Source organism: Neolamprologus brichardi, chromosome 22 (genome assembly GCF_056152115.1).
Source record: "Neolamprologus brichardi isolate AB-2024 chromosome 22, ASM5615211v1, whole genome shotgun sequence".
Classification (NCBI taxonomy): domain Eukaryota; kingdom Metazoa; phylum Chordata; class Actinopteri; order Cichliformes; family Cichlidae; genus Neolamprologus; species Neolamprologus brichardi.
The window spans coordinates 25,058,987-25,082,118 of record NC_142124.1 but is presented as its reverse complement, the minus strand read 5'-3'; the positions used below and the strand labels follow the sequence as shown (position 1 = coordinate 25,082,118).

Below are 23,132 nucleotides of genomic sequence, written 5' to 3'. Positions count from 1 at the left end.
GTGTCTTGTGCAGTGCAAATATGCTTAAAGTGATTTAAGTGATAAAGTGAAAACAATGTCCAGAATGTCCAGTGTGTGTGTACGAACCATATGTGTGGGTCAGTACTGTGTGGTGGTGTGACTGAGAGACTGTATCGCCTGCGAGAAGATGCTCCTCCTCAGTCTCTCTGTGTTGGTCTTCAGGGAGCGGAATCGCTTTCCTGACCTCAACAGAGAGAACAGTCTGTTGTTGGGATGGCTGAGGTCCTTCATGATCTTCCTGGCCTTGGTCCAGCACCGCCTGCTGTAGATTGAGTGCAGGTCAGGGAGCTCGGAGCGGATGGTGCGCTCAGCTGATCGCACAACCCTCTGTAGAGCTCGTCTGTCCTGCATGATGCTGTTCCCGAACCAGGTTAAGATGTTTCCTGTCAGGATGCTCTCTATGGTGCACGAGTAAAAGTTCCTGAGCACCTTGGAGGGCAGTTGGAAGTCTCTCAAGCGTCTGAGGTGGTAGAGATGCTGACGGGCCTTTTTCACCACGGTGTTGATGTGACAGGACCATGACAGGTCCTGCGTGATGTGAACTCCGAGGTATTTGAAGCTGTCCACTCTCTCCACTGGGCACTCGTTGATGACGGGAGTCTGGTAGTTCCTCTCCTGCTTAGTGCTGAAGTCCACTATCAACTCCTTTGTCTTACTGACGTTTAGAAGGAGGTTGTTCCTCTGGCACCAGTTCTCTAGATTCCTAATCTCCTTCAGGTAGGGCGTCTCTACTATCTTATTTTCTTATATTCACCTGCTGTGTTCTGACTGTGTTATGACTGCAGTAAAATTGCATCACCTATCTCAGCTCCTCCCTCTTCACAAAGGATGCTCCAGTGTGGCCTTTGCTAAAGGAAACAATAAAGGAACTCCTTTTCTTAGTGTTTGGAAACTGGAACTGCTCTGATTATGGCTCCCACACAGATACACAGACAGGGTCATGTCTCTCAGTGAGGAAACTTCATCAGAAACATGGACTACTCAAACGCACTTTCACACAATGAACAGTAGCAGCCAGACTGGAGTCCGCAGCTATATGCATAAGAGCAGAAAGCTCTAAAGGTGAGCAGAAGCAAAGAAATGTAAGTAAGCACTGAGACAAGAGCAGACTCCTTCACTGGCCGCTGGCAGGGACGAGACACCTCATCAGCTCAGGTTAGAGCTGCAAAGCTGCAGATCTCCTCTCAGACTGAAAGGAAGATCGTCATTCTGAAGGTCACCACCAGGTTTCTCATTGCTGATGTTCTACAGATACTATGATCAGACCGAAGGCAGCGTATCTGATATGGGTCCGTGTTTCTACAGTCATTGGTCCATACCTGTGTTTCTCTGAGCTAAACTCAAATCACCAGCAGATTCTGGTCCAAGTCCATGAGGAGCTCTGGAGACCCAGGATGAATCTGATATTTGGTGATGGTGGCAGTCATCCCCAAAAAACAGTAACTCCAGTGCAGTAAAAGTCGAGGTCAGAGGTACTTTTACAGCAGTAACTGAGTGAGTATTAACAGAAAAGCACTGATTGACAAGTTTTAATGATGCTATTCCTTTTGTTCGTCTTCAAATTTCCAATTTAAAAAAAAACAGACATGAGAAAGTGTTTCTGGTTTACTCGTGTTTGCAGTTTTTAACGGACAGTAAAACCATTTGTCATGTACACACTCATTCTGCTGCTCTTCTCTGAGGTCACTACATTACATCAATCAAAGTAGTCAGACTGAGCCATGAAAACAACAAAACATGGCAGCAGTTTGATATAAAAGTTTTAAATTCACCCCACTGCTACAATAATGAACAGCACTGGCTACTGTTAATGTAATAACTGAAGAACTTTGTACTCAGTAGCTTCATTAGCGTGGGAGGAAAACTGGAAAATGAAATTAAAAAATAGAATTTTCTTTTATGAACTAAATTTTTATTTTTCATTTAAACGAAGTTTCTGTAGTTTTTCATTTTCTTATGAGAACATTTTATCAAACCAAGTTATTTATTTCTGAATGTTTAAATGTTTTGGGAAGAGTAAAATGCTGGAAAAAATCAGAAATGTGTCCTGTGGCCTCAAACATGTTTTGAGCTTATTAGCTAAAAACTTTTAATGAAAGTAGTTGACTCATTCACCCCAGGATTATTTTAGCACATTACCAGGAACTCAGGACTCAGTGGAACTCAGAATAAACAATCCTGGGTTAAAGAACTGGATCCTTTCAGGGCCCTCTGTTTTCGAAGCCCTGCAGGAGCTTTTTTTTTATTGCAAACACCAAAAAACATACATATTTAGGAAGATTTTATTTGGTCTTGTGAAAATATTTTCTGTCTCTGATCAGTTAGTAAAACCAGTACAAACTGGTCTGGACTGGTCTCTACAGCTGCAGCAGCTGTGGCTGCAAAGTGTCCTGCTCCCTGATTGGGTCGTCACTGGCGTCTGCGTGGACCTTCATGTGCACGTCCCGGGAGCGCTTTTCCTGGTAGCTCTTGCCGCAGAGCCGGCAGCTGTATGGCTTCTCCCCACTGTGCGTCAGCAGGTGCTTTTTCAGGTCATTCTTGGTGACGAAGGCCTTCCAGCACAGGTGGCAACTAAACGCGCGTTCCTTCCTGTGGAAGCGGAGGTGTGTCTCCAGGTAACCTTTGGTGCTGAAGCTCTTAGTGCATAGGCTGCAGCTGAATGGCTTCTCGCCTGTGTGTGTCAGCTTGTGGGCATTCAGCCCTCCCACCTGCCTGAAGGCTTTCCCGCAGATGCAGCACTGGAAGGGTTTCTCGCCTGTGTGGATCCTCCTGTGAACCTCGAGGACGTGGATGGAGGCGAGGCTCTTCCCGCATGTCTCGCAGGAGATGCGGTTGGATGGTTTGTCTCTGGTGTGGTTCCTGATGTGCAAGGTGAGAGCGCCGTTATCAATGAACGTCTTGCCACAGAACTCGCAGATATATGGTCGCTCCCCACTGTGGATTCTCTTGTGGCGCCGCAGAGCACCAGACCGCGGAAAGGACTTCCCACAGACACTGCAGTGGTACGGTTTGATGCCGGTGTGACTCCTCATGTGAGTCTCAATGTTCTGGTAGGTTTTCCCGCATACGTGACAGATTTTGCCGGCGTCTCTGTGACTCTGCAGGTGCTCTGTGAGCGTTTTTGATGGCGGCATACTTTCACCGCAGACCCCACAGACAGACTCTGCCGAGTGATTTTTGGCATGTTTTCTCAAACTTACTTTACTCTGAAAAGACTCACCGCAAACTTTACAGCGTGGCGGCATTCTGGCATTCTCTATGTCAGATGTCCTGGTCTGAGAGTGCGCCGGTGACTCGCCATCTTGACCCTCTAATGAGTGACTCTTTCTGTGAGTTTTCAAAGCGCTGCTCTCTATGAAGGTCTTGCCACAGCGGTTGCAAACATGCGGGCGCTCACCACTGTGGATCTTATTGTGGCGCCTAAGCGCACCTGGCCGGGGGAAGTGTTTGCCACAGACCAAGCAGTGGTACGGTTTGAAGCCCGTGTGGCTCCTCATGTGCGTCTCCATGTTCTGGAAAGTCTTTCCGCAGACACCACAGGTCCCACCAGTCTCTCTGTGTGACTGCAAATGTGTTAGAAGAACATCTGGTGAGTCGAGCTGCTGTCCGCAGATGCCACACATGCTCTTTGACTCCCTGCAGTGCATTTGGGCATGTTTCCTAAGGAAGCCTTGACTGTGGAACAAATCACCACAGACTCTGCAGTAGAGCACTGCCGACTTCAGATCTGGCATTGGTCCCTCCCGCTTTGGCTTCAGTGAGTCCGGCTGACTGTCCTCACTCCCGCTGTCTTTCTCATTTTGGTCTCCACCGTGCTCGTGGATCTTCAGGTGCTCTTGGAGAAGTTCACTCTGAGCAAAGCTGAGTCCACAGACGGGGCAAGGGTCAGTGCTCCTTCTGCTGTGAATCTTTTTGTGGCGCCTCAATGCTCCGGATCGGGGAAAGCTCTTCTGGCAGAGGACGCAGCTGAAAGGTTTAACTCCAGTGTGGCTCCTCATGTGTGTCTCCATGTTCTGAAACATTTTCCCGCAGACCCCGCAGGTCCCGCCTCCACCACTCACGGTTTCCATGTGAGATCTCAGATGGTCTGACAAACTGTCTGATGACTCAAAGCGCTGCTTGCAGACCCCGCAGAGATGCTCGGGGGAGTCTGTGTGCAATTTCACATGTTTCAACAGATTCCCTCGATGGCGGAAAATCTTTCCACAGAGGACACAAGGCTGATTTGTCGGGCGCACCAACAATGCCGTCCGCTGTCTCTGCCCACTGGACTTCCTGTCTGTGGTTCTCCTATCTGTCCCTTTAATGCAAAGTGAGTTTTGGCTGCCTCTCCAGTGGTCATCACTTTTAGCTGCACAGGTGATGTCCGAGGAGGCAGGGCTGGGCAGAGGTGAAGGCATGTGGATGGAGTTTGCCTGTGGGCAGAGACTTTCATTAGCAGCGACCTTACAAAGAGCAGATGTGTCTGAAAGAAAAACAAGAAAAAAACATCAACAGTTCATAAAAGCAATTGCGGCATGAAAGACACAGAAAGTAACAGTGAAACAACATGAAATACAGATGTTCAGTGTTTCCACTAGCACCTGAATGCACCACACATCTGTAGCTCCATTCATAATTTATTTATATAGCACTTTAAAAACAACACATGGCCGATCAAAGTGCTGCACAGCAGAAATATTTTTAGATTTTTATTTTTAGATGTATTTTTTGGAGCCATCCATGACTTCAATGACTTTGCTAAGACAAACAAGCAGGAGTCCAACTGAGGAGAAATCAGAGTGATTGAAAGGTAGATAAAGCTGGCAAATGTCAGCATATAGATGAAATTAAATATCGTGTTTTCTGAAAAATCGTACCCAGTGGCAGGAGAAACAATGAAAACAGTACTGGCCCAAGATCAGAGCCCTGCGGTACCCCCGATTGTAAAGGGGCCACAGAGGATGAAGCCGAACCCAACTTAAAACAAAAGTTCTGTTAGAAAAGCCGGAAATTCCCACACAGTGTTGTAGTCCAGAGATTAAAGTTGGGCGATATGTAAAAATTTTCCAACCGACAATCGTCAGTCCAATAACCGACGATTGACGATATATTCATGGATGCACAGACTTTTCGATGGGCAGAGTGATGTAATAATGCACGGACTGATTTGCCCGTTTAGAACACAGAAGAAGTCCAAACATGGACGAACTAATTGCCAACTTCCACACTGCAGGAGAAGGCGCAGATAGAAATGGACTGTTACCTCACCGAGGAGGTCGTAGACAGAGAAGACGATCCACTGGTTTGGTGGAAAATTCATGAATAACATTTCCTATTGATGTAACACATGGCACGGAAATATCTGTGTATACCAGCCACAAGCACACCTTCAGAACGCATCTTCAACACTGCTGGTAATATTGTTAACCACCTGCGCACACTACTAAAACCGGATAAAGTAAAAATGCTTGTTTTCCTGTCAAAGAATTTATAAGTTTTGTTTGGAGGGAATATTTTACCTTCTTTTCTTCTTTGTTTCAGCATTATTATTTGGATTATTCATTCATTTATTTATTTATTTGAGATGCGCCGAATCGCACAAAAGACTAAACTTTACATTGGGGATTCTTTTTTTAATATGTTCGCTGGAAGAGACATTTTGATTTTTAACTTATCTGTTGTTCGGTCGAGTGTGTAAGACAGATAAACACTAGAATGGCCTGTAAACACAGTTATAATGGAAAAAAGAGGCCAGTTTCTCTTTGTTTCCTTCCCGACCATTGTGTTTTTTAATTAAATAAAATGCTTTTCTTTCCTGAACATAGGCTACTGCGGTTCTTTCTTTCTGTTTGAGTAAATGAATCGCTGCTTCATTTGGGTGCAGTTAAAGGAGGGTGCTGTTAAAACAACGCTATTATTTATTTCTGTTGACTGCCTCTGTTAGCTTTAACCGACACTATTAGCAAACTTACTCACGGACAAATAAATAAATAAATGGCCCTTGTAAAAACTTTCGACAATAGGCTGCCCTGTTGTCAGTAGTCGATATATTTGTCCAATCGCCCAACCTTACCAGAGATCAGCACAATCATGATCCATCGTGTCAAATGCAGCAGTCAGATTCAACCAAACAAGCAATGCATATTTACCGCAGTCGATCGCCAACAAAATGTCATCACAGAAAGCAGATATTCGTTTTTTTGTTTCACATTTGTTGAGACTGATTCTAAAAGACACATACATTAAACACATCTGTTTAAACTGCAGCACGTGTTAACAGGCCAATCACAGCTCTCACTGGCTCTCTCTAATTTTCATGTTGCTGTTGCTGAACAAAGTGAAATTCATACTAGTACTACAGTGTGCCAGGACCGCAGAAGTTAAAGACAGCAACGAAAAAGGTGGATGAGGTTAAGTGAAAGCCTTAAATTTATGAGAAAAGAAAAATTATAATTATTATTATTATTTAGCAGATAGACTTATGGTATCAGTTTGAAAGTTCTAGGTGATCTTGTTCTCAGGTTATCACATTTACAAACTTGGGTGTTCATGCTGCCTGCCACCTGAAAGATTTTCACATCATGTTATGCACATGTGCTAAAGACTTGTCCACCATATAGGACACATAGCAACCAACAGTTGCTGTGCAATTGACAGTGTTTATACGCAAATCCATCACTTCCATTCAAACTATGAAGCAGCAATGTTTTAGCAAACAAAGAAGTAACAGGGAAGTAACCAGCAACCTTTCACATCCTGTGGTTGCTAGACGGTCTCAGACCAGTCTGTAGATCTGTGAGACTGAGACGTTTTTATCCTGATCCTAACCACTTGTCAGGTTAACCTGACGTGGTTTTTGACTACGTGTCTATAAGACCTCAGAAGAAGCCTTTGTAAAACAACGTGGTTTTTGTACATTTGCGCCATGGCATTTCTAAGACTTGGTTATTAGCCAATGAGAAAATAGTTTCAGTCAGACTTGCCTCTCCATCTCAAATATGGTTTCTTGAGTACAGAGACCTGATCTGAAGGCTTGAGAGCAGGATGTGCCACACCAGCAGCCGCCACCATGGTACCTACTGTCTCTGCTCTGCAGTGTGCCTGTATAAAGCTATGATGTTCCTCTGAGTATGTGCAGTAGGAGAATAGCCAGCAAGGAAAAAAAGCTTTCAAACTTTCTATTTTGTTTTGTTTTGTTTTAATAAAGTTGGTGTTTTAAAGTAGCTGCCCAGTGGCATTACAAGGATTGGTTCCTGAGCAGTCAGACTGAGGTTTTCTACGAGATAATGACTCTTTTAAACAGTTCATGAAGAAACTGTCTTTGTTTGTCTCTCTGCCATGTGTGAGGCTGATAAGCCGCCCTTTTCCTTTTACTCTCCGGTGCTGTTCCTGAACTACAGTAATACTCTTGTGATGTCACCTCTTCCCGATCAATATCGATTTCTGATTGAACAGCTCCGGTCCTGTTTGCCCGCAGAGCCACGGCAGCAGACACGGAGCTCACCTGTCCGGTTCAGCAGGACCACCGGGCTCAGCAGCGCCTCCAGCCGCCGCAGCTGCCGTCGGGACTCCTCCACCTCCCGCTCCAGCAGCCCGACGATCTGCTGCGCTGCCGCCGCGAGCCGCTCGGCGAGCAGCGGCCGCAGCAGACCGCCGGGTCCTCCGGAGGACCCAGAACCGCTGCTCTGCGTCTCCAACGCGCCCAGAACCTCCTCCGCAACCCGTGCCAGCAGCTCTGACACAGACTCCACCAAAGCCCGGAGTCCGCAGCAGCTTGGCGGGGATTCTGTCAGAGACATCCCGGCTCGGAGCTCTGCGGCTACAGGAAGGTAAACAGCCCGTAAAACCGCTATGCTCAGTATCGACGAGCCAGAGCACGACCCTGCTGGAGTGGAGGACGCATCGCTTCCCGAGAGAGACCGTAACGCAGGAACTATTCTTTGTGGAAAAAGTGTGCTAGTGTTTTTATATTAAGGCGGATAAATGTACCAGCTGAGCTGCTTTAAGTGTGAACCCTGTGTTTAACTGTCCAGACCTCTGCTGTCAATCAAAAGTACCAAAGCACGAAACAAACGAACAGGAAATGAGAAGTTAGATCAGAAATATCAGCCTGTATTTGTTTTCTTATACTTGTTTTTCTACTATATCTGTTGTATTTAGTTTTCTGTTTTCTTTCGGATTTGTTTAAAAATAAACATTTTATACACACACACACACACACCAGTTAAGAGGCATAGAAAAATGACCTTTCAGCTGTGATGACTTCAGTTTCCTCTTCTGGTTATAAAATCTCCAGCTCATCATCAAAGCCACTTCTTTACGTGAAGGTCCGTTTTGTGTGTTAAACGTGAACAGAAGCATAATCAAGTCTTCCTTTCCTGTCACAATGATGGATTTAAAGCCAAACCAAAGAGGACAACTTTATCCCTGGGGGGGAGGGGGGGGGGACTTGGGTTATGAGGTCAGAGTAATAGTAACAGTAATGTGATTACTCTGATCACTCTGATTGTTCCTCAGAACAGAAGATGAAGGTCGTCTGAGTGAAGGAAGCAACTGTACAGACAGGAAGTACTCTGAGCTAGTATTTTGGAAACTCCAATATTTTTATTTTATTTTTTTTTTAAACTTTATTTAACAAACAATGAGTATACAACATACGAACAGATGAAGTATACAAAACAGAACATGAACACAAAAAGCCAGGGGTAAAAGAAAAAGGTAACAATTATAAGAATACACGCAAAAATTCACATACATATATTGTTTTGAGAGCCTTTTTGTTGGTGGAGTCTGATATTGATTGAATGTACATTTCCACATCCTTAAAAAAATGACAGAAATATGGTGTTTTGTTAGTAAACTTACATTTATGGATAAAAAATTTAGCTAAAAGTATTAACAAATTTATCATAAAAAAACATTTTTCATACTTCTTGGGGAACTTAAAGAAACAGAATAAAACATTTTCCCATCGTAAAGAAAACTCCCTTAAAATATGGACAATAACAAACCTGCTAAATTCCTTCCAGAATCTCTGTGTAAAAGAACAGTACCAAAAAAGATGTGTCACAGTTTCTGGATGATCCCCACAGAAAGTACAATTAGTATTTATGTCCCTTTTAAATTTTACCATGTAGTGACTGGCTGGATAACATTTATGTAGAATTTTAAATGAGACTTCTTTCACCTTATTTACAATCAAATATTTATGGGGGATCATCCAGACTGTCTTCCACTTGATATCTGGAACATATCGGTTCCAATAAGATATTATATATGGGAGAGAGACGATATCTTCTTGGAATAAACTACGTATTCTCTTATTGCTGTTACCAAGTTCCTGTGAAAAGCAGATTTTTCCTATTGGTGACTCAGCTGGATCAGGGAGAGTGACTGAGGTAGATATTGAGCTGTCAGTGTTTTTATATAACATTAAAGTCCCTGAGGGTATGGCACCAAGCACCATTGAGAATTCCAACTCCAATATTTAAACCACACTAAAGAACAGAGATCAGGATGTCACGTGTTATCATCATTGTGTGGTGGACCACTGGAGGGCTCCACTCACACCCAGTTCTCAGGAAGTGTTGTTGCTGTGTTTTGGAGGGAAAAGTATTCAGTTGTGTGGTGATGAGTAATAAACGAGGAGTGCTCTCGTGTCGTCTGTGTTTACCTCCACAATTGCAATAATTTCATCTTTAAATACTCTGAGGCCATCACCTTGGTTGAAACATTAACACAACACACATCAGCTCACTCTCAGTCTCAGACACACACACACACACACACACACACACACAGAGCATGATGTGAAACAGCATCTGTGTTTAAACAGATGCACACAGACTCAGTGGGACACTTAGTTTCAGCTTTGAGCTGCTTGGTTTTCAGTCTCTCTCCTTTTTATCAGACTGAAGAGTCAAGCGTCACCTGCTCACAGAGGGAAGCTGCACATGCTCTCTCTCAGTGGCCTGTAAACAGTTTGCTGACCGAGGCCAGGCCTCCTCTTTGCAAACCTCAACCAGAACCAATCCACAGAAGAAAGGTCAGCATTATACACTGACTCTTCACACACATTTATTTCACAATAAAAGTCTCGAAACGTATTAAATCCTTCTGATTACTCATCACGCCAACATAAATTTTTTTTTTTTTAAATCAGCTAAAAAAAAAAAAACTTGAAGCCACAAAGACTGTGGATCAGTTTGAACAAACTCACCTGGTCACCTGTGGTGTTCTTCAAACATCATGTTTTTCCTTCTTCAAATGACTTCAGAGCGACAGCACTGGGTTCCCTTCAGACTCTCCTGACCTGCTGGAGGCATGAACGTGCTGCAAAGATTTTACTGATGCAACAGAGTCAATGTCAAATGTCAAATCAATGTTACCACCAGCACTCTGTTTACATACTCTCTGTTCTATTTTTTAAATCACAATGAGTCGACCTTTAAAAATAGAAACCATTAACCTCCTAAGACCCGAACTCTTCCATGGCATGCATTTTTAATTTCTCTTTGATATTTGGGCTGATTGGGACCTGATGAATGTAAAAACAAAGAATTACCTGATTTTTTTTTTTTTACCTAATTTTTGTTTCTAAGAAAAATGAGAGCCACATATGAGGATATTGATTTAAAATTTCAATAGAACAGTAGCAGTATAATGTCCTCGTAAGTGGATATCAGGCGCTTGTAGAGCAAAATTGAGTATTTTGGTCTACATAACCCAAAATGTGATGTCCACATATGTGGATGCCAGGTCCTGGGAGGTTAATATCATACGCATAAATGGATCTTTTCAGCTTTCAGTGTTTCACATATCCCTAAATTTTATTTACAGGACTTTTTGGTTAAGGTGGACTTTTTAGATAAGGTTGTATAAAAACATACAAAATTTAAAATGCTCAGTTCTCTCCAAAGTTAAAGCAGATTATCGCGAGTTTAGGACAATGGTTAAATATTGAAGGTTAAACCAAAAATCATAACTAGAATTGATGTCTGTGAAGGTTCTCAGTCATCCAGGTCATTGTAGTCAAAGGAGCTTGCAAAGAAAAGCGTCTGGTCTTCTTTAAGTTGCTTGAAGACGTTTCACCTCTCATCCGAGAAGCTTCTTCAGTTCATGAAGAACAAAACTGAAGAAGCTTCTCGGATGAGAGGTGAAACGTCTTCAAGCAACTTAAAGAAGTCCAGACGCTTTTCTTTGCAAGCTCCTTTAACTAGAATTGATCCCACTCAGGGCTGTGGGGCTGGAGCCTATCCCAGCTGCCACAGGGTGAGAAGAAGGGCACACCTGAACAGGTAACCAGGCTGACGCAAGGCTAACGCAGAGAGACAGACAACCTTTACACTCATGTCAGCGGACTCTCCACCAGCTGCTGAAGCAAAAACCAATTGTGGCACCTTGAGGGAAAATACATGTCACTTAAAGGAGGAGGAGTGCTTGATTTATGACAAGAAAAAAAAACTCCATAGTTGAAATAAAGCAGTGTAATACATGTATCCTCATTAACTTCTCTTCCTGGTTCACACACCGATGCTCAGAGCTGAGAAGATTCAAATGGAAGATATCTGACATTTTATTTGAATCAACTAATCTTTAAACTGACTGTTACAGATTTCATGGAGGAAAAAAGGGAAAAAAAAAAAGGTGAAAACACAAATTGGGAAAAATATAGCTACAACATTTGTGTATATGGAATTCCTGAAGACACTGTAAGGGACAAACTATGGGACTTTTTTAGAAACGTTTATTAAATTGGAGTTGTCCCTAAGTGATACGGAGCTGTGAATGCAAAGAAGTCACAGAGCTCTCGGCCGAAGCCGCCACCGAATGCCAGCCCCCGGTCAATAGTAACTTACTTTCTAGAACACAGAATTAAGAGAACTGGTGCTCCAGTCTGCTTGGAAAAATGAATGGAAAAGAAGGGCTTACACACCCAACAGGAAAGTCCTTAAAGAAAAAGAAATTTGCTCTGTGTCTTCTTCAGCGATGGCACCGTAACTTATTACAGCCAGCAGAGGCCACAGAGAATCTGAAGAGGAGGAAGGTTCTGGGAGCTTCACAGGAGAAGAGACCCAATCCACAGAATCCAGAGAAATTCAGTTCCTCTGTCGATTTGACTTTCCCTGGTAAGGCTCGACACTTTAGTTTAACAACACTAAATATAATTTAGTGTAACCATTTCAGTTTAATTTTATACTGGAAGTTACAAATGTCTGCCTTAGAGAGCTTGGAGAATAAGCCGCTGTTCTGGGAGCTTGTTTTCCTGTTTATTTTGACTACTAACTATTTTGTAATACTTTGATTATTCATAACCTTACCGAGGAGAGGCCCCTCGTAATGCTTTCCTCTCCAAAAGATTTTTGGGAAATTCTGATTTTGAGTAGAAACCACCATTCTCTCATTTGTTCTGTTTCAGTTAAAGTTCCAAGTTTTGTCAGATGTGTGTTGTGTTTTTTGTCACCCAAGGCTTACAATGTAAATGCTGTTTCTTATACAAGGCATGTCCTTTCAGCAGTATAGTTTACTAACACTTAATGTCAATGAGTTACAAAACCCAGTTAAAAGATGTAAACTTATTGCTGGAATGAAAGAAGAAAGCCATCATATAATTCTTTGGCAGGAGACCCGCTTTACCAAAAAAGGGCACAAAAACCTAAACACCCCAGATTTAAATACATATTTTATTTATCAAACACAAAGGGACCCAATAGGGGAGTTGCAATTCTAATTTTAAAACAAATTCCTTCCAGCTGAGGAAGGACTGTATATTTTGGTAAAAGGAATTCTAGACTCTATAGTAGTGATGCTACTTAACATCTACAGACCTCCTGGAAAACACAAATCATTATTAAGGACCATGTTTGATTTAGTTGCTACAGTGACATCAGGTGTTCTGATATGTGGTGGAGACTGAAATGTACAATTACACCCTACCTTGGACTCCTCAAACGTATCAAAAAATCAAAATCCTGAATCTCTTAGTACTAAAACAATTTGAATTCAAAGAACAGATCATAGGTTGTTTGAAATTGCTGTACAGTCGTCCAACTGCCCAGATAAAAATTTATGGAAATCTGTCTAGGACTATTACGCTTGAGAGAGGATGTCTTCAGGGGTGTCCCCTAAGCTTTACTTTGTCTGTACTCTTTATAGAGCCCTGGTTCAATAGATTAGAGAAGACAAGGAAATCGAGGAGTGGAGTATAAAATATGCTTATATGCAGATGATGTACTTTTGACCTTGTCCAATCCGGACTCTAGCCTCCCTAAATTGATGACTCGTCTTAAACAATTTAGCCAATACTCAGGTTGCAAATTAAATATACTACAAACCCAAACTCTAACTTACATCTATGTACCAAAAGAAAACATACGTAAAATGCATAATTTCAAATGGAATACTAACAAACTGACGTATCTTGGAGTCACCTTAACAAAGGATTTGACAGAAATTTATAACTTAAATTATAACGCTATCACACAAAATATAAAAGTGGACTCAGGAAGATGGGCACCTTTGACAGTTTGTCTGTATGGCAGAATAGAAATTGTGACCATTTTGTACTCCACAATTTTACCCCGTGTGTTGTTTCTTTTTCAGTCCCTGCCAATTGAAATTCCCCCGAAACAACTTAATGAGTGGAAAAGAATGATCTCACAACTTATTTGGCAAGATAAAAACCCAGGGTACAACTTGAGACTCTACAGTTACCAAAAGACCAAGTTAGATTGTCTTTACCTAACCTGGAGGACAATTACGATTACAGCTTCAGTACTTGGTTAGACTTTGTGATACTAGATACGAAGCAAAATGAAAAGATTTTGAACTTACCCAATTAGACAGGTTTTACAGTCTTTATTGGGTGATATAAGCCTACAGGAAAAACACGTGTACACTAAAGTAGCTTTAAATATAGGGATTAAAGAAGGTAAAAACTAATAATTTAGAAAGGAAAGTGTGAATACTAAGATGGGCAGGATATGATACAGACTTTACACTAGCACATTTGGAATGTGGTGTTTAGAGAAAGGACTTGGAAGGGTATTACAGCATACTGTAAAATCTCAGCCAAAACAGATATGGGCAGATTCTTACCACTCAGTGAAACTTACAGGTTAAATAAAACTGCTTTTTATAGACAATTGAGACACCACTTTAATAAAAATAATAATGTTGTAAGGGAGTGGGTGCCTCATTGACATATTTGTGAACACCTAGAAAGGTAAAGTACATAAAAGGCTAATCTCTAAACTGTATTCATATTTACAATCATTCAGGAAGCACTACACCCAATATGTTAAGACCAAATGGGAGAAAGAAGACAAACAATAGCACGTCAAGGTCCCCTCTTTGGAGGGAATATTCCTGGAAGAATAACATTAGATTTTACATTAACCCTAAAAATAAACCACTTCAGAATAGCAAACCTGAATCTAGTAACTGCTGGAGACAATGTGGCAACACCATGGCTGATCACTATCACATATTGTGGACCTGTCCTGCTATTAAATCTGATTGGAGAGAGAAAACGACGATTAAAAAGGTAAAAGATATTTTTGAAATGAAAAACATTTACCTTTTCTCTAAGACTCTGTAAAGAAGAAATTCAAAGATATGGTCATACAAAATGATTTTCCCATCTCAATCTCTTTTTCATTTAACTTTATTTCTTGGACCTTGTTTAGTGCTCAACTGGACTTTTCTCCATTTTGTGCTGAATGGGCACTTGTGTAGACACATACAACAATATGCAAAGTTTGTATGCATGTAGGTATTTGAAGGTGTGTGTATATGTATGTAGGTGTGGGTGTATTTGTACAGTATGTGTGTATATATGCACATGTATAAAGGAGCAAGATGCACTGTGTATTTCTAAAGAAAAAAAATAAAGTTTGAAAAAACAAGCAGTGGAATTGAGCAAAGGTAGAGGCAAAGATTAAATGGTGGAAGTTGTAGAAAAATAAATGTTGTACAGAGTTCACAGAGGAGGTGAAACAAGCTTTCGGTGGCAGGTAGAGTTAACAGAGAACTGAGTAGTGAGAGGAAAGAGGACAAGGAGACTTAGTGGAAGAATGAGGAACTACAGGAGAGGTTAGCAAAGAAAAAGTGCGATGATTGAAAAAAAAGTAGACAGAAGTACACAGGCTCAGTGGACAGCAATGGTAGAAAAAGCTTATTGTGACCTGTATGTGAGACTGGACACCAAGGAAGGAGACTGGCTAGACATAGAGACCAAGCTGTTTTGAGGTAATAACAAGTGAAGAGGGTGTGATGTGATGTAAGCAGTACATTGAGGACATGATGAATGAAGAAAATGAGAAAGGATGACAGTTAGTGAATGTGATGTTTGCCTTGAGAGTGTTGATGAGGAAGTTTAAAGAAGGTCAAAAGGAGCTTCACTGTGTCTTTGTGGGTCAGAGGGATCAGATGATTAGCTGTTCAGAGAGGAACTGCGATAAGTAAGGAGTGGCAGAGAAGTATATGATGGTGGTGCAGGACATGTATGAGGACAGAGACATTGGTGAATTGAGTGGTAGGAGTGACAGGGCGGTTCAAGGTGGAGGTGGGATTACATCAGGTATGCTCTGAGCCCCTCTTGTTTACTGTGGTGAAGGACCGACTGAGAGATGAGGTCTGTGGACTGCAATGTTTACAGATGACGCCGTGATCTGTAGTGAGTAGGTGGAGGAGAGCATGGAGAGGTGGAGGTATGCTCTGGAGAAAAGAGGAGCCAGTAAGAGGAAAACAGAATGCATGTGTGTGAATGAGAGGGAGACAGATGGACACGAAAGGAGTACAGTCAGTAAAAGTGGTACAACTACCATTATGAAAACATGACCAACTTTATAGAGATTCCATTTTGTCAGACACTTCCTGTCACCTGTAGTTTTCTGTGTTATTAGGAATAATGGGGAGGTGCTATGGTACTACAACTGCGTGAATCCTGAGTAGAAGCTGTCCTCTGCTGTCCTCTGCGGCTCTGGCCTCGAGTCCTCCTGGCCAGCTAAATGCACTTTAAGGTGCCCATTAAGCGAGCGTTTGGCCTGGAAACTTTTCCCACAGACCCTACAGGTGTATGGTTTCTCCCCGGTATGGATCAGCATATGTCTCTTAAGGTCCACATCCTGCATGAAGCCCTTCCCGCATACCTGGCACAGGAAGCGGCGCTCCTTGTTGTGAAAGCGGACATGTGTGTCCAGGGTCTGTTTTTGGGTGAAGCCTTTCCCACACAGGCTGCAGGAGAACGCCCGCTCACCCGTGTGGATTTTCAGGTGTGTCTTCAGGTTGCCACTCTGGTTGAAAGCCTTCCCACAGAAGCTGCAGCTGTAGGGTTTCTCCCCAGTGTGGATCCTCAGGTGCATCTGCAGTGCCGATTGGCCCGGGAAGCACTTCCCGCAGATGCTGCAGGTGCCACCAGCCTCGCGGTGGGAGCGCAGGTGGGCAGCAAGGCTGTCAGAGGACTCATAATGGTGTCCGCAGAGTCCACAGCGGCAGTCCGTGTCTTGCAGGTGAGTCGCCACGTGTTTCACTAACAGGGTCTTCCTATCAAAGGTGTCACTGCAAACTTTGCAGCGGAAGGACGGTATTGAAGTGCGGTTCGTCTTAATTCTGAGGCCGTCGTTCTTCTGATGACTTGCCATGTGTTGCCGCAGACTGTTCCGTTTACTGAACTCCTCACCGCAGACACTGCAGGTGTGCACTGCTGAGCTGCTGTGCTCCTCCATGTGGCGCTCCAAAGAGCTCATGTGACAAAAGGCACGGCTGCACTCTTTACATTTGAAGGCTTTCTCTTCTGCGTGGACACGCAGGTGTGACGTCAGGTTGCCCTTCTGACTGAACTTCTTGCCGCAGAAGTTGCAGCTGTACGGTTTCTCTCCTGTGTGCAACCGCACATGCATTTCCTGCGCCAGAATGGAATGGAAGGTTTTCCCGCAGAAGGAGCATGTTTTGCTTTTGTCCTGGTGCATCTGCAGGTGAGCCTTCAGGCCATCGGCAGAGTCCAGGCACTCCCCACAGTAACCACAGCGAAAGTCTGGGTTGCTGGCACAGGTGTGCAGGACGTGTTTGAGTAGGAAGCCTTTCCCTTGCAGTGCCCGGTCACACACGTGGCAGCTGAAGCTCTGAGCCAGACTCGAGCGCCTCCGGGTGCTTGTGACACTGAGCGCCGGATGGCTACGCTTCTTCCTCCTCAGAGGTCTGAGAGTCCGCCTATGTTCAATCCAGTCACTGTCCGGGTCTCCATCGCTGCTCTCAGAGAGGGGTGGGTGGTAGGATGGCGAGGGCGAAGGAGGTGATGATGGACAGGAAACGTTGCTGCCATCGTGCTCCTCTGGATCGGAGGGATCCTGGTCTGTGGGGTCGTTTGGGTCGTACAGCGTCACAGACTGCAGAGGATCTGAGGAGGAAAACAACAGTTGTCAGCATCAATCAGATCAGAACACCTGAGATGCACCCAGTGATGGCTGAGTTATTGCAGCTAGGGCTGGGCAATATGAGGAAAATCTGATATCACGTTTTTTGGGGGGGCTACATCACGATACACAATATATATCATGCTATGTTAAATAACCTCCAAAAACAAATGCTATTTTCATATAGTGCCCAAAATTGCACTGGTATACTCATTCAAATTGACAATTAAATTATTATTTTTTTTACTTTAACACAAAAAATCTGAATAAATTGAAATATTTTATTTTAACCAGTCAAAGGTTTTTCACAAGTGACTATACATTACAGTATAGGTATGTCATTCATTCATAGGCCGAATAGGACCTGGCCTTCGCGGTCTATGTGGGCAAGGTCCTTTGAAAGCCAAGTAAGCCAGAAGTGAGAGGCTGTTAAATGGGATGGTCTAGCTTTCAGATTTGCGTCACCAGCTGTCGCGGTGGAGTTTATTAAACTCAGCCGTCTGCTCCTTGCTCTCTAATATATAACATGACATTGGAGTAAATTCTGAACAATCTCACATTTCTGTTTAACCATTTCCTGTTTGACGTTTATTCAGCTGTGTGAAAACTATAACTTTAATCTCAGCTAAACCGATTTACTCAGAAACAAATAAAACACTAAAAAAAGGACCCGACCCATCCTTAAAATCTGGGGAAATGAAGGACACAGTTGTTGGCCGCATTTGGAGCAGCCTTCAAATTATGACAACCTCGTCGCCTGGCCGTGAGGTAATTGGCCTTCAAATGCGGCCTCTGAAGGATGCGGCCTATGAATTGGGACATACCTTATGTCTCTTTCTGTGGTCAACAATAGACCTTTAACAAGCAAAAGATCATAGAAACAAAAAAGGACATCAAGCAATAAATTCACGAGACAGTAAAACAATTGAGATGAAAAAGGTGCTCTTTTGTGCTTATAACATATAAAAACTGTAAAATAAAAAACGCGATGACCTCAAATTACAGAAATAAAAGTCTAGAAAGCGACCAAGAACCTTTATAGGTAATTGCAGCTGGTTTATTTAACATTTTCTTTAGTGTGTGGGGAGACGCTGACATGTGGAGTTTAAAACGTTCTTAATTTTGCAGTGGATGACGTTTCAGCTGGTAGAATAAATTTGTGGTACTGCTACCTTTTGCGGCAATATTTTTATGGCATGTTTTGCAAATTGCCGCATTTTATTCAGCATCGTCCTTGTGAAATCCAAATGACAGCGACTCTCATTCCCTCACTCATCTGAAACTCCCGCTGTCGCCATATTTTTTCCTATCTGTATTTTTTCCAACTGGTTTTCCAGTTAGGAGTGGGGATTAATGTTGCATTTGCAGCATGTAAAAACTTACAGTGAGTTACATGCAGACACTCTAATATTTCCATGGCAATTTATACCCGATGATTACGATTAAGTAATTTTTAACCATCATATGTGGAAAAACTTGCGATACACTGAGTATATTCAATATATCACCCATCCCTTATTACAGCATTGAGCATTTTGACATATGTTTTGATCCATTTTTCCTCAGAGGCCGCTTTCAAAAATCAAAACATGTACTGAATGAGTGAGCTTGTTAGATGAAAGTTAGACTGACTCAATGCTCCACCCTGTGGTGGAAACCGGTATTACAGTAACTACAGTAACTCTGACCCCAATGGTTCTTTCTTCATATTCTGTTTTAGTTACATTTACAAGGTTTTCAACTCCTTTTAAAAATTGGAATTTTAATTCCTTTACTCTGATTTTATTTAGGATAGGCCCTGACATCAGCTGGATGAATGCTTTCAGATGTAATGCAGATCGAAGCACCTTTATTTCCAGGTGTTACTCAGTCCAATCCAACAGGTATGATAATGCCGAAATGCCAAGTGTTTGGTCTACAGAGGGTCTTTGAATTTGAAAAAAAAATAAACAGGATTTTCTGTGCTCTTCCCGCCTTCCTCATCTACTTTGTGCAGATCAATGCAATTTACATTAACATATGGACCATTTTCACCCCAGAGCCCCGAGAATCACCAGCTTTGGTCTGAGCATATGCGATCCGATTCCTTTATTTGGAAAAAATGAACACAGAATCAGGCTGCGCGGTTTGTATTAACCTGATGCGGAAGCATCTTTAATTTCTGACTTAACCTGCTAAGATTTCCGGGCTACTTGGAGCATCAAACATACATCATACCCGCAGAGCAGTGAACAGTTTAATGTATATTTAATGTATATTTTTAAGATTAATATTGTCATGGTGATGATTCTGAAATACTTTAATGCACATACCTGCACACTGCACAGTCACTTTAATCTCAGCTGTCCTCTGACTGGCTGTTTGCACAATGGAGGTATTTTCTGTGTGTAGAAGAACCTTAGAGTTAAACCAGAGGAGAAACAAAACACAACAACAAATACACTGGATAATAATATAACAATATGTACATGCAAATCCTAAAATCTGTCCCACCAGCAAAACAAACACATTTTAAATCCCATCTATAAGATGACTGACTCATGAGTGACCATAAAAATCCACATAGGAAAGCTTAAAATAATCTATAGAATGTTTTTCCATGAAAAGCAAAGACATGAAAACGTGTTTTAACCTGATGGAGACCTCCTGTTCTTTAAGGTGGGCCCCTTTTAAAGAATTTCAAACTCCCCACGCAGCTCAAAGCTGCTCTGCTCACAACAAAGCTGTTGGACCTTTTTAAAAGTGATGCAGCAGCATCGAAGCAGCATTAAAAAAAACCCAAGTATGTAAATATCGCTGAATCATCATTGTCATGCTCACGATTTCCACATAGATTTGTGCGTGTGAACTGTTGGTAAATGAGGACCACAGCCTGTGAACACACTTCACCGTGCTATCAGCTCTGTTACACAAAGCGGAAGAAGCATGAACATGCTCCAGAAACAGCGCCGTCTCTTCGGAACCAAAAAAGCGTTTAAAGTGGACTGAAAAGTGGAGGGAACAGCTGATGACCCTCAAATGGAGAGTGTGTGTTACACATGGTGGATCTAGAGAAATTTTCTTAGGGTGGCAAAGAAATAAAATGGGGTGGCAAAATCAAAGCCTTTTTTTTTTTTCAAACACATATGCAGGTGGTTACATATGGTTAAAATAATTCAAATGCAGTAAGTATACACGTTTTTCATATAAATATAGTCTATAACTTGATTATTGTCTGTAGCCCAGATAATTACACACTTTAGTTACATAAAACATGTGAGTTTTGATCTTATGTACTGTATAGCTTGTATAATAAATAAATATGTAGCCCAATAAGTATAAAATCCAGAAAGCTACACAACATGGGGCGGTTCATTTACAAACACAAGTCTAACTTAAATTTCACACTGTTTTTTGTTAGAAAACAATCACATTGTTACAGCTTAAATTACACAAAATGTCAGAAATCTGCACTGTCATGAACAAAAATTTTAACCTAATTTTTCATGATTTGTTGGATTAACCCAGTAAGGTCTGAAATACAACCGGCCATTTTTGACTCCTTTTGAGTTTACGTTTGAATTTCACCCTCAAACATTTTGTAAACACAAACAACTTTTACATAAAACAACAAATTGCCGTTTTGTTTTGTTTTTTTGTACAACCATTTAAAAATATTATTAAAACTAAAATGAGAGAACAATCAGGTGTTGCAATAAGATGCCCCACAAATTATGTGTGCCAGTAAAAAAAAAAAAAGTTTGTCCACCAAAAGACAGAGGAGAACATCACAGGGATAAACCTGCAGGCCTGACAACAGGAGGTGTATCATTCCGCTGGTTTTCTACTTAGTGACAGTGTTTACGATGCAAATGTGCCTTAGTGACATTCACTAGTGCCCTCACTGACACACAAAACAAAACAACGACTACACAACAGAACAACTACACAAGACAACACAACACACTAAGTAAACACTCCACACTAAACGTCACAAATCTCCCACATCTAAAAACTCTCGCTCGCTCTGTCTCGCTGCCGTTACCGTCACTCCCAAAACTCTCAGTCAGTATTTAGAAAAAAAGCGTGGCTTATATATATTATCATAACTCTGGCTTTACTGGCCTGTAATTAAAATATAAAACCTTTGAAGTCCGAACTTTCAATGTGGGCTGAAATAGAGACTCAGCGTGGCTGCAGCTTGTTGCTATGTCAGCTTACATCAGTCATGTGATTTGGAGGTGCAGCGTGTCCGTGGACCACGGAGTGTTAATAACACTCACCTACCTTCCATTTCCACAGTGTAACATCCAACCACCTGTGTAAAAAGCGAAATTCCCATGGTGTTGTTCAAAATGTGCTCTGGCACAATCATAAACATGGCTTGCTACTGAAAACAAGAAAAAAGCCGGTCCTGCTATGGGCTGAACCATTTGTTAATGGTGGAGGGGGGAACACTTTGCAATATATTCAGTTTTAGCATTTATATTCACTGCTGACTGTAACTACACTCAAACTGTTAATGCTATCTTATTTTAATAAACAACGCTGTCATATGCAAAACTGGGGTGGCAAGGGATCATTTTAGGGTGGCACTTGCCACCACATGCCACCCTTCTAGATCCGCCCCTGGTGTTACACGTGCTGGAAAGCAGTGTGAGTAAAAGCATCGGCCCCAACAGACTGAAATAGTGCCAACCGCCAGTAAACCCTATGCAGAAGAAGAAGAAGACTGAAATAGTATTTCTGCAGTGGCGCTTACACTGAACCTTTATGACCGATGAGACTGCAAAAGCTTATTAATTCGAAGATCAAATATTTCATATTTCTGCTGACTGGAAAAAGAGAACGATCAGCTATGTCTCCGTGGAGCCAGTAACTCATTAATCGGTGACAATAACCAGCTGGTTAGCCCATACCGAGGGTCCTGTTTGTGTTCTACTTGGGTCCTGCTTGCGTTTAGCGCGACACTGACCTGCCGCTTGCAGCCGGACTTCGGGCTTGAGCACGGCATCGAGCAGCCTCCTCTGGCGGCAGATCTCCCGCTCCGAGCGCTCTACTCTGTCCTGGTACTCCGCCACGGTCTCCTCCAACAGAGCGACGATCTCCTCTGCGGCCGCCGTCAGCCGCTCGGTCAGCAGCGCTCTCATCGTCGGGAGCTCGGCTGCTTCTTCTCCCTTCTCCAGCCGCAGCAACAAGTCTTCGGCGGCGGCGCTGATCCGCTCGTGGACCGACACTCGCAGCAGCTGCACGGTGCACATTCTGCGGCTTCTCCCTGCCGGGAGCCTCCGGGACAAAGACAGCCAGCGGGAATGTAAACACGCTGCGAGTTCCGCGTCGAGGAGCGCAGTGCGGAGAGAGCGAACAGCGCCCCTGCTGAAGCGGAGGCTTTCGGAGTCAGAGGAGAGTTCCGGAGTCTCCTTGCTACTTTCTGGTTGTGCGGGACATTTTTAGCCAGAAGTTAACAGCATGTGAGTCAGCAGCTGAAGCTGGAACAGATCAGAAAGCCCTGAGAAAAAGGTTTCACATTCAGTGATAGCAAACCATGGTTTACTCCGAATCTCAGCAAGGTCATTCTGGTGATCCACTGACAGGTGCCCCTTCACCTGTCAGTGGATCACCAGCTTCCTGACTGACAGGCAGCAGCTGCTGAGGCTGAGGAGCATCACAATGCCACACACAGACCATCAGCACCGGCCTGCCCCAGGGGTGTGTTCTCTCCCTACTGCACTTCTT

The 23,132-nt window shown here is 42.8% G+C and overlaps 2 protein-coding genes across 2 annotated transcripts; both read right to left on the bottom strand.

Annotated features, from left to right (window-relative positions):
• Nucleotides 1-2,116: 2,116 nt before the first annotated feature.
• Nucleotides 2,117-7,813, bottom strand: LOC148096781 (uncharacterized). Its single transcript, XM_087834583.1, has 2 exons — nucleotides 7,508-7,813; nucleotides 2,117-4,486 (listed from the first exon to the last, which is right to left on the bottom strand). The coding sequence occupies exons 1-2, from the start codon at nucleotides 7,800-7,802 to the stop codon at nucleotides 2,379-2,381; spliced, it is 2,403 nt and encodes an 800-aa protein (XP_087690709.1). The 5' UTR covers nucleotides 7,803-7,813; the 3' UTR covers nucleotides 2,117-2,378.
• A 4,878-nt stretch (nucleotides 7,814-12,691) lies between these two features.
• LOC102793468 (uncharacterized) lies at nucleotides 12,692-22,732 on the bottom strand. Its single transcript, XM_087834584.1, has 3 exons — nucleotides 22,372-22,732; nucleotides 19,730-19,798; nucleotides 12,692-17,401 (listed from the first exon to the last, which is right to left on the bottom strand). Exons 1-3 carry the CDS (start codon nucleotides 22,655-22,657, stop codon nucleotides 15,933-15,935), a joined length of 1,824 nt encoding a protein of 607 aa, XP_087690710.1. The 5' UTR covers nucleotides 22,658-22,732; the 3' UTR covers nucleotides 12,692-15,932.
• Between the last annotated feature and the right edge of the window lie 400 nt (nucleotides 22,733-23,132).

Bases quoted from the DNA above. Each gene is read 5' to 3' on its own strand.
- LOC148096781 (XM_087834583.1), bottom strand. From the start codon at position 7,802: ATGTCTCTGACAGAATCCCCGCCAAGCTGCTGCGGACTCCGGGCTTTG. The intron at 4,487-7,507 runs GTGAGCTCCGTG...TTTTTCTTTCAG, and splicing joins GGTCCTGCTGAACCGGACAG to ACACATCTGCTCTTTGTAAG.
- LOC102793468 (XM_087834584.1), bottom strand. From the start codon at position 22,657: ATGTGCACCGTGCAGCTGCTGCGAGTGTCGGTCCACGAGCGGATCAGC. The intron at 19,799-22,371 runs GTCAGTGTCGCG...TTCTACACACAG, and splicing joins AGTCCGGCTGCAAGCGGCAG to AAAATACCTCCATTGTGCAA. The intron at 17,402-19,729 runs GTATGTGCATTA...TTTCCTCCTCAG, and splicing joins AGTGACTGTGCAGTGTGCAG to ATCCTCTGCAGTCTGTGACG.